We start from the raw sequence: 10,775 nt of genomic DNA, 5'->3' as shown, positions 1-10,775 counted from the left end.
GGAAAGAGGGTGGAAAATAAAGCATCTGTTTTCAGAGAGGACGGGGGCTTGGGGACTGGAAGGGACAAGCAACTTCCCAGGAGTGAGTGAAGGAAACAGATGTCCTCCGCTCCCAACACCTGCTGCCCTGTAAAGCAGACTGCAGCAGCCACCAGGCCCTGGACAATGAAAGGACAGGAAGAGGACTTGTCTGAGCCCTGCTGAGCATCCTGGCAGCCACCACCAGCGGGTATGTGGTCTGTACACCTCCATCAACTGCCTATGTTCCGTACACTTCCATATAGACCCTCATCCTGGACTTTCCTTTCAATTTGTGGAAAGTCAGCTCTGGTTCAGCTGAGTGGCCCATGGCAGGGTGGCCTCTCTTGCTCATGCTTATCTGATCATCTTCACCACTGATTGGCGCAAGCCACATTTTCTGGTTTCCCCGTAGGTAGAAGCCTCGTCTCCCATAGGAGGCAACAGAGACCTCACACGCCAGGCAACGCTAACAAAGAAGCCTAGCAAAGGCAGCTCAAGTAGGCCTACCTAAATGACATTCACTGCAGATGCCCCATTCCCAGAGGCCTCACTGAGGCCAAGGACTACTAAGGCCAATTAAGGACGCTGAGCTCCAGTGGGGCCAGCTGACAGGTCTCAGCAAAGTTTGAGAAACACATAGAAGGAAGGAAGCCTCATCTAGGGATTCTCAAGAGGAAGGGCTGCCCTGATGAGATATCAGAAGGTTGAAAGAAACCAGGAATAATACAAGCCAAATGGGACAAGAGTTTGAAAATATTTAGCCCATCTACATACAGACTAGATTCTAAGGCAGAATCTCTTGGGGCAGAAGTGACCGTGCCATACCTTCTGAACACCAGGGGGCACTGCTAGGAGAGGTGACAGGCTACAGCCATCTGTGACACAGACTACAGCCCCCCTCAGCTTCCAGATAGCGTGGATATCAATCTCTTAGTCTGTCTCCTCACTGCCTGGAATGCAGGTCAGTGGATAACCAGAGCTAAAGGGATGGCATGTAATTCCAGACAGGCTGTTCAACTCCATACTGAAGAGCAGAGGTTGTGGGGGGCATTGTTTGACACCCCCTATGAACGCCAAGGCCTAAAACATCAACTGAGATGCTTAAAAGAAAAAAAAATGTATTTAATTAGTTTCTAATAGGGGCAGAGAAATTCTGAGTCATGCTCTCAGAAAGAACTGTGGTGTCTAGGGCTGGAGATGTGGCTCAGCAGCTAAGAGCACTGCCTGCTCTTGGAGAAGACCTGGGCTCAGTTCCCAGCACTCACATGGCAGCTAACAACCATCTGTAACTCCAGTTCCAGGGAATCTGACACTGTCTTCTGATCTCTGCAGGCATTGCATGCACATTGTACACTTATATATATGAAAGCAAAACACTCATAAACATAAAATAATTTTTTTTAAAAAAAGCAAGAGTTGGAGCTGGAGAGATGGCTCAGCATTTAAGAACACTGACTGCTCTTGCAGAGGACCCAGGTTCGATTCCTAGCACCCACATGGTGGCTACAATCCGTCCATAACTCCAGGTCCAGGGGAATCCGAAGCCCTCTTCTGACCTCCGCAGCACTGCATGACACAGGTGCACTCACACACATGCAGGCGATACACTTGTTCACATAAAATAAAAATAATAAAATATAAAAAATGAGAAAGAGTTGTGTCTACTGCAGGCTCGTTCATTCCACAGACCTTTCATTAAACCCTCCTTTGGTTCTGATAAAGGTAGAAAGCACCCACACAACCTCTCAGGTCCGACCTGTTTCTTGTCCTGTCCCCGTCCCCTCCAAATGCCCCTTCCCCTCTGCTCTGCCTTGCTTACCAGGGTCCAGCCTATGGCTTCATAAAGCCAATAGGAATAAACCTCACCTGGCGTCATCTGAGTTACTATATTCTCTGCCCCCTAGTTCACAGAAAACTCATCTACCAGAGTATTATCTAAAACAGCAGAAGCCAGGGCTGGAGAGCCTGCTCTTGCAGAGGAGCTGAATTCAGTTCCCAGCACCCACCCAGAGGCAAAAAACAATTTGTAATCCAGTTCTAGGGGATCCGACGCCCTCTTCTGGCCTCCCCAGGCACTGCACACATACTGCACTTACATGCAGGCAAAATACTCATACACATAAAATAAAAATAAGTAAATCAAAAAAAGTTAAAAACACAGAGGGTGGCTTGAGGGAGAGGCTGAGGCCTCTGTGCCTTTTTGTCCTGCCAGCCTATGCGGGACCTATAACATCCCAGTTAGGTGGAATTAAAAATCATAATTAAAACAATAACATCTCATTGATACCCCATAAACACGTAACATTTTTATGTGCCAATTAAAAAATTATTTTAAAGGGGCTGGAGAGATGACTCAGCAGTTAAGAGCACTGGTTGCTCTTCCAGAGGATCTAGGTTTGGTTCCCAGCACCCACATGGTGGCTAACAGCCATCTGTAACTCCAGTTCCAAGGGATTCAACACCCTCTCTGGCCTCCATGGGCATTGTATAACACAAACAGTCTTACATACATGCAGGTAATACACTCATACACATAAAATAAAAATAAGTAAAATATCTTTAAAATAAAAATAAATAAAGCTAAAATAATGAAACACTCATTTTCATCTACAAATTAGAAATTGATCAACTGGCAGAATCCACCTTAAGGAAATTTTCGAACAAGTAGTCATCACAACTTGGCAAAAACAAGATGAATGTGTGTATGTGTGTGTCTATGTGTGTGTGCACACGTGGGAGGGGGTGTGGGCACACACATGCCACAGGCTGTTTATGGAGGTCAGAGGACAACTTCAGGACAACTTCAATTGTCCACATTATCTAAGGCAGGGTCTCTTTGCTGCTCACCAATGCATACACCAGGCAAACTGGTCCAAAAGCTGCCGGGAACCTTCCCATTTCCATCTCCTACCTCTCTGTAGAATCACTAGGAGCACAGACATCTGCCACTGTGCTCAGCTTTACATGGGCTCTGGGGATCTGAACTCAGGTCTTCATGCTTGCATTATAAATGCCTTACCCACTGAGCCAACTCCCCAGCCCCAGAATGACTATTTTAAATGGCTGAAATGTCTAAGTAAAGGCAAATTATGTACACTGAAGCCCATCCATTAAGATGATAGTTGTGTAGAGCACTGAACATTGCAAGGGTCTAATAAGTACTTGTTAGTAAGTACTAATATTTAATGTTTCCAAAGAATGGTGATGATGGCTCTTAAAATGTGTTTTTAAAGGTATAGAACACTGTGAGTCCTCATAAGCCTCAAAAAAAAAGTTTATTTTAAGCAGGGCGTAGTGGCACATACCCTTAAGCACTCGGGAGGCAGAAACAGATGAATCTCTGTGAGTTCAAGGCCAGCCTGATCTACATAGTGAGTTCCAGGCCAGCTGGGGCTACAGGGAGACCCTGTCTCAAAAAGACCCCCCAAAAAAGTTTATTTTGAAAACATAAGAAGAAAATTCTTAAAATTTATAAAACTAAATTGTAATGATTTCTGAGAGATGCAGTTTGAGTAGATGTCCTGATAGTTGTCAGATATTTCCCATAATCAGAAACAAAATAGAGATTTAAAGAACCCAGTGAGATCCCATTAGTTGAATCCCACAGAGTCCAGGGCACCCCCTGACACCCCATACTCTCCCTTACCGGGGGGCAGGCCTCGCAGGTGGTCTTCCTGCACTCCAGCTTGAATCCAGAGATGGCTCCCACCTGCACAGTGCAGAGGCAGGTCGTGCACATGTCAACCATCACACTCTTCCCAGGCTGGAAACAGAAGACCAGAGTCAGGCCTCCCTGGCAGCCCAAGTCCTCTCCCACTTCATCCCCTCAAGCCTGTGTACTTTCCCATGCCTCCCACCAGCCATCACTGAGATGCACCTCCTGTTTCTGGTGGCCATCCCCTCCTGTCCTCCCACCTGAAGTATGGAGAGGGTAAGATTAAAGACAGGCAAGCAGACAGTGGGAGAGAAAGAGAGATGGAAATGTGCTCTGTGACTTCAAAGTGCTTCTCCATGTACAAAGACATGACCACATGCCTGGGGTGCTGGCCAGAAGGTGAGTGCAGGACAGCAGCCAGGACTTAATGGGGAGGCTAGGAAGTCCTTTGGGTTCTGGGAAGAGATCCCCAGGCTTCCTTTCATTCCCACCTTAGACTAGGTTGCCACCCTTCCCTCGGCAATCCATATTCCATCCCACACTGCTTCCAGCTCACCCCAACGATGGTGCCATTGAGCAGGCAGGCCTCCACAGGCTCTGGGGAGAGAAGCAACATGTGAATACAAACACACCCTCACTAAACCACACGCCAGGCCACTTCCCCTCTGTGCCTTCTCCATGTCCCAGCCTCTCTTTTCTGTCTCCTGATCCTTCTCCTCCACCTCACTCTAGGGTGTTGTGAGTCTTCCTGCCTGGGCCTCAGTGGCCTCCCTTCCCGTTCCCACCAGGGGATCAGGGCTGCGTGATTCCATACCACCCATCCCACAGAAAAAAGAGCCTAGTGTATTATCCACAGCTTCTGGGGCACTGGTTTAATTGAGCTTATATTTAAGGAATTGGGGGGGGGGTCGTTCTTTAAGTGTGCAAAAGAATGAAGCTCTACTGCCCTTAGGACTCACAAAGAATTCAGAGGAGGCTGGTGGAGGGTGTTAGTGTTTGCTTCTGTGTGCTTGTCTGTCTGTCAGTCAGCAGGGTTTAAGGGTGGCAATGCCTTCCCCTAAGTGACACTTTAGAGCACCATTAAAAGAGTGGTCTCAGGGAAGTCTACTGTTAAGATCGCTAGATAGGCTGACTAGACTCCAGTGGATGAATTTGCACTGAAGTACATCTAGGTACAAATGCTTGACCAGATAGAAATTGACGTATGTCGGAATGCAAGAGGACCAGTTGCCGGGGCAGGGGCACAGCTGGGGGAGGGGTTCTAAATTTGATTAAGAACTGTTGTATAAAATGTACAAAAGCGCAATAAAAAGTTTTCTAAAAAGGTGGTCTCCAAAATCAGAGAAGTCCAGTCCAGCCCCTGTCTACCACTCAGCACCATGAGCAGGGCAATGAGACAGCGGTAAAAAGCCATCACTGGGTTTAGAGCTGGGCAGAGACCTGCAGAAAACTGCCCTCATTTCCTCTCATCTGCTCTCTCACAAATGCATTGAACAGAATGCATTGGAAAAAAGGGGAGGTTTTCATTGTGCCGATTTCTTTGAGTTGTTGAAAAAGGCAAAGAACTCAGGAGCCTGAGGTGAGGAGGAAAGAGGCCTGAAGGCAGGCCCAGGCCAGCATGACTCACCACAGCCACAGCTGGGGCAGCAAGCTGAGGTCTTACAGCTCAGCCGGAAGCCTGTAGGGCAGGTGGGGACGACCAGCTGGGGGCAAGAGACATTCCTCTGCTGCACAAAGACCTCCTCCTTCACTCGAACACACTCGTTGATAAGGCAGGGATCCTCAGGGGCAGCCCAATGAGAGCCAACCTGCAGAGCACCAGAGGCCATCAAACGCGCCAGGCAAGGCTGAGGCTCAACAGCTGGGCAGCATGCTGTTCTTCAGGAGTTATCTGGGCTCTGGAGGTGAGCCCTCATCCAGACCAAAAGTCAAAGCACAGGATAAGGTCCAGAGGGGATGAACAGGCTCATCTCAATAAGTCTGGGTTCAAGCTTCCCTGATCAGCTCCTGGCTCAGTCACACGTCCCCTACACTACCACTGTCAACCAGAGTAGCACCTTAGAGAAGCCAGGGGACATTCCCTGCCATTCTCAGCATTGGCTCTGAGTTCAACTGAGACATCAGGGGCACTCTAGAACAACAGTGTGAGCTGGCACAGGCGTGAGGCAGAGAGGAAGCTTCCCACGTCCCAGCCTGTTGCTTCTTCCCACCTGTATGGAGAACTGGCAGGAGGCTGGGAAATGCTGGTCCCCAACCCATGGGGTTCTAAAAACTGTTCCAGAAGTATCTAAGACCACAGATGGATGGCCTGGCCTGAAAGGGCTGAGTGCTGGTCTGTGCTCAGTCTGAGTGCTGGTCGCTATGGTGCTCAGTCCTCCTGCTCTATGATGGCAAAAACAATTGAAAGGGCTGAGATCATGGTTCAGAAAAATCCCCAGGAGCCACATATCTATAATCTTGGCACTCAGAAGACTGAGGCAGGAGGATCATGAATTCAAGGCCAATCTAGGATACACAGCAAAACTCTATCAAATAAAAGAAAGAAAATGGCCAGGCGTGGTGGTACACACCTTTAATCCCAGCACTCTGGAGGCAGAGGCAGGTGAGTTCAAGGCCAGCCTGGTCTAGATAGTGAGTTCCAGACCAGCTGGGCCTACAGGGAGGCCCTGTATCAAAAAAAAAGACAGAAAGGAAGAAAGGGAGGGAGGGAGGGAGGATAAAAAGGAAAAATCACCAGGAGGTTCTGTCTGGAAAGCACATTACAATGAACACTGTCTGGACAGGCAACACCCAGACGCGAAAGTGGCTGCACTCTGCTTTTCTAGGCCTCGGACTCATTTCTCCCAATGTCTGCTCACCATCCTATCTTTTCAGGTGTAAATTGGAATATGTCAAACCCTTGCAAACATTCTCTTCACCTTCCACCTCTATAGGCACTTGCTGAGCCTTGGCCATGGGATTCATTAAGGGAACCCTTTCCCTCTTACCCCCAAATGCCCTGCAGGGGAACACCCAAGTCTTATAGGTCAGGTAGAGGCTGAGTTAGAAGAGAGAAGCTCGGGTGGCCTTAGGGTTTGCAAACACTGATGTGTGGCAGGACTAAGCGAGCAATGTTGGAGATGTAGAAAGAGCAGGAACACCGAGCACCAACCTCATGGACGAGCACTCAGACCCCACCAAGATGGAGCAGCCTCTACTTTGAGTTTGCCCTGGAGTCTGGGAAAAGAGGGGCAAAACCTCCCTTGATCAAGGTTGAATGGGAAGCAGGGTGGAAAGAAGGATACATGGACGTAAAATTCACAGGTAACTGGATTCTAAGAGGGCAGTAGAAATCTATCTGAAAAAGCTCAATGAGTCACTCAGTTATCCTTAAGGTGAAAGACCTGGGTAGAAGATGGGCCATCTTCTCTATAAGGCAGGGTATATTCACTCTACTGGAAGGAGACAAAGGGGAAGACCCATGAGGACACCTTGCATTCTTCCAATCCTGCCCCTCAGGTTCCTAGGGCTTAGCCCTACCAACTCCATCTTCTTATGGGAGGAAAAGACTTGTTCTTATCCTGGCATCAGAACTAAAGTTACAAGAGAGGCAATGCAGGAAAATGTTTAGGAAAATGGCTTGAGCCTGGCACGGTGGCACATACCTTTACACCCAGCACCCAAGAGGCTGAGGCAGGACCATGAGTTTGAGGACAGCCTGGGCTACATAGTATAAACAGTGTCAGGCTGGTTCACCATTTGAGATTACGGCTGAGCCCAGCCTTCATAGGAGAAGTGTCTTATTACAGCAGGTGGTAGTTAGTACAGAAACTCATAACTAACCAAAGTGCCAAGAATAAGTAATGGTGGAGTACTCAGCCACTCCTTCCAAGGCTCAGGGAACATCATGGAAGAGGGACAGAGGAACATAATAGCCAGAAGATGGGGAGATGCACAGCAAAAAAGATGTCTTCTGGACATGACAGAGCATTGCATTCATGTACTGGCTGTGGCTGTGGTTATCTGTTATCCACACAAGATTGGACCAGTCAACATTTCATCATGGGGGGGGGGCATGAGACCCCCATCCCTCCCTGAGGGACCATTGACAACTGCCAATTAATAGTTGTTGGGAGAGGGGGTGTAGCCACTAATAAGTTGCCCTTGTACTAGTAAATAGTCACCCATCCATGCTAGGGTGAGAAACTCTAATTAAACTCCGTGGGACAGGGGCACACACACACACACACACACACACACTGAAGACATGAGAACAGGAGGGCTTGGTGAGAAGAAGGGGTCTAACAGGAGAGGGAGGAGGGATGAGAGATTGGAATGGGGCATGAAAATGACCAAAATTCATCATATATAAATATATGAAAAAGTCAAACAATGAAAAAATTAAGGAAAATGACTTGATAAGCATCCAATGTGAACATCTGTGGTCACAGAAGACAGCTAAGCAAAGCTGCTCAAGGTAGGGAAGATATGAAAGAAAAAAAGTAGGGAGGTTGTGAACTCACAGTTACCATGACTAGGAGTGCATAAGTCCCTGGGACTTATGCCACTAGACTTTACCCTCCAAATTGACAACATGGGAAGTCTAAGAAAGCCCTAACTAGTTCCTAGGGGAGAAAGGGAATCCCAGCTGGAATTTAAACAATGCCAAAGCTGCGGGGAGAGCAAAGTACAAGGAGAGGAAACTGAGGTCAGCACTGATGGACAGCAAAATGAACTCCCAGGCTGGGCATCACCACCCTCCTTCCCTCCCCTCCTGGGGCCCGGACCTACACTCTTCCAGTAAGACTGTGAGTCCCCCCGAGGTGAACCAGCCACCACCTTGCACGCAGACGGCAGGCACCTTCCACAGCACTCGCCTTCATGGAAAATGTAAGAGAAGCCCTGAAAAACAGAGCATAAGGCAAGCCAGCAGCTAAGAAAAAGGTACTCTCACCTGAGCCTCATGAGTCCTGAGCCGTGGGGCCAGCCAAGACAGTTGGACTGGACATTTTCATCTCTGCTATCCACCAGCTTCAGGACCATACTAAGAAGTGATGGGGGCACAAGCCCTTGAGTCACTAAGCTCGGTCTTCACCAGGTGAAGAAATCAACCAGCCCTCCAGAAGATTCCGTGTTGAGACCAACATCCAATCCACATAAACATTAAAGACAGACCGGAGTTCAATTAGGAGCACCGAATGAATTTGACCTCTTCAAGACCAAGCCTAGGGCATCTTGTTGACTAGGGAGAATCCTCAGGATGTCTGGGAGGCAATCTTTGCTCTAATAGGGTGATCACCTGCATCCAATGAGTACCACGATCCCAGCACCTCTCCCGTGTAATGCTTTGGCTCTTGAATGGCCTCTAAATCCCCAAATGCTGAAGGCTTGGTTGCTGACATGTAGAACTACTGGGAAATGGTGAACCTTCAGGAGGTAGGGCCTTGTAGAAGCAAGTTAGAGCATTGGGGGTGTGCCCCTAAAGGAGATATTGGGACCCCAGCCTGGCTCTGACTCTGCCCCTGCCCCTGCCTCTCTGCCTCTGTACCTCCCCCAATCCTTTCTCCTCCCCCTCCTAGCTTCCTAGCCATCATGAGATGAGTATCTTTGTTGCACAGTACAGTCCCCACCATGGTATTCTGCCTCACTACATACTTGAAAGCAAGGAGATGACCAACCATGGACTGAAACCATTAGCCAAAATTAACCTTTCCTCTAAGATGACCTCCTCGGGCTCTTTGTCATAGCAACAGAAAGCTGACTAGCACACTACTTTGCAGAGATGAGCTTTTTTCTGCTATTTGGCATTTACACAGTAGTTTAAATGGTACAGTATTCCTTACAAAGTAAAAGGGAGATGGGCAAACAAACAGATACTGATCTGCCCCCAGAGAACCTGGCAGGGAGGCCAACATCCTGGGAATTTAATCAGTCCATCTTGCCACTAGAAGGTCCTCTAATCTGGCCAAAACACTGGGAACTTAGATTAAGAGCCTTCTCTGAAAAGCCATGTGCAAAGAACAGGCAAGAAAATGACACTGGCTGAGTGAAAAGCTGAAGAGAAAGAACTCAGGACAAGGCTTTACCTTGGGGCCATGTCCTTGAGAGAAGGAATAGCTGGACTGCTCAGGATGGTGTGGATGCCAACATACATGGCTCCCCAGACACACTCAAGAGTAGGGCAACACCTGAAGAGGCACCAACACTGCCTCCCCTAGAGGAATGCAACCACTCTGGAGACCTGGCTTAAGTTCACACCATCTCCAAGGGACCTGCTGACATCCCTACCCACGTCATGGCAATGCGCAGTGAACTGTCCCCAGCCTTTATCAGCTGAGACTCTAGGCATTTATTGCGCATTGATGAGGTGCAGGGTATTACAGAGGAGTTGACAAATTAGGATAATACACACTATATACCCTCCACTGTAAGGCAGAACATATCAAATGCCACGGAAGAAGCAAAGACTCCAGGGAAGCCTGAGGAGAGTTAACTAATGCCCTTAGGCATCTGGTATCCCTATTGGAAGCCTCTCTGAAAGTGCTGAGTCATCTGGATAGGTGGATTTTTTCTGTCTTTTACTGCACCACACACTGTAAAATTTACAGATGGTTCCCAGATACCTTGATCCCAAAGACCCACTCAATGACTTCCCATGTTCAGATACATCCGGCCATGGAACCAAATTTCTATCTTTCTAGAATTCTCCCCAACAATCCTAAGAAAAAAGAACATTTCTTCATCTCTTTTTTTCTTTTCCTTTATTTCTCCAAACTCTCTCATTGGCATCTATATTGGATATTTCTTATCAAAACACTCATCACAGACCCTTCTCCTTACTCACTTCTCTATCTTGTTTTCCCTGGCTTCCCAATTAACAGAAGTGAGCCTAATATTCACCCAACCAGAAGACATATTCCACTGAAAAATAAATTCCAAATTTCCTTAGCAGGACAATCCTTGAAGCATAATAATCATAGCTGATATTCAGATGGAAGATATGACACTCAGGTCCCTTGCCCCCTCCAGAGACAACCTAAGAGGCAGAGTTAAAGACCTCTTCTTTCTTCCCTGGATCACACTGGCCCTTGCACCACTGGGTATGTTAGTGACTTTATAT

General features: G+C 47.8%; 1 protein-coding gene across 1 annotated transcript in view; it reads right to left on the bottom strand.

Annotated features, from left to right (window-relative positions):
- The window catches only part of Vwf (von Willebrand factor), a 140,443-nt gene that overhangs the window by 12,004 nt on the left and 117,664 nt on the right, over positions 1 to 10,775 (bottom strand). Inside the window, exons 44-47 of the mRNA XM_008825438.2 lie at positions 8,447 to 8,557; positions 5,304 to 5,484; positions 4,233 to 4,273; positions 3,668 to 3,784 (exon numbers count right to left, since the gene is read on the bottom strand). Of these exons, the coding sequence (XP_008823660.1) occupies positions 3,668 to 3,784; positions 4,233 to 4,273; positions 5,304 to 5,484; positions 8,447 to 8,557 (450 nt within the window). The remainder of the gene's footprint in view (positions 1 to 3,667; positions 3,785 to 4,232; positions 4,274 to 5,303; positions 5,485 to 8,446; positions 8,558 to 10,775) is intronic.

Source organism: Nannospalax galili, unplaced genomic scaffold (assembly GCF_000622305.1).
Source record: "Nannospalax galili isolate Female #2095 unplaced genomic scaffold, S.galili_v1.0 scaffold589, whole genome shotgun sequence".
Lineage (NCBI taxonomy): Eukaryota > Metazoa > Chordata > Mammalia > Rodentia > Spalacidae > Nannospalax > Nannospalax galili.
Note: the sequence above shows the minus strand (reverse complement) of the source record. Positions and strands in the feature narration are given on the sequence as shown.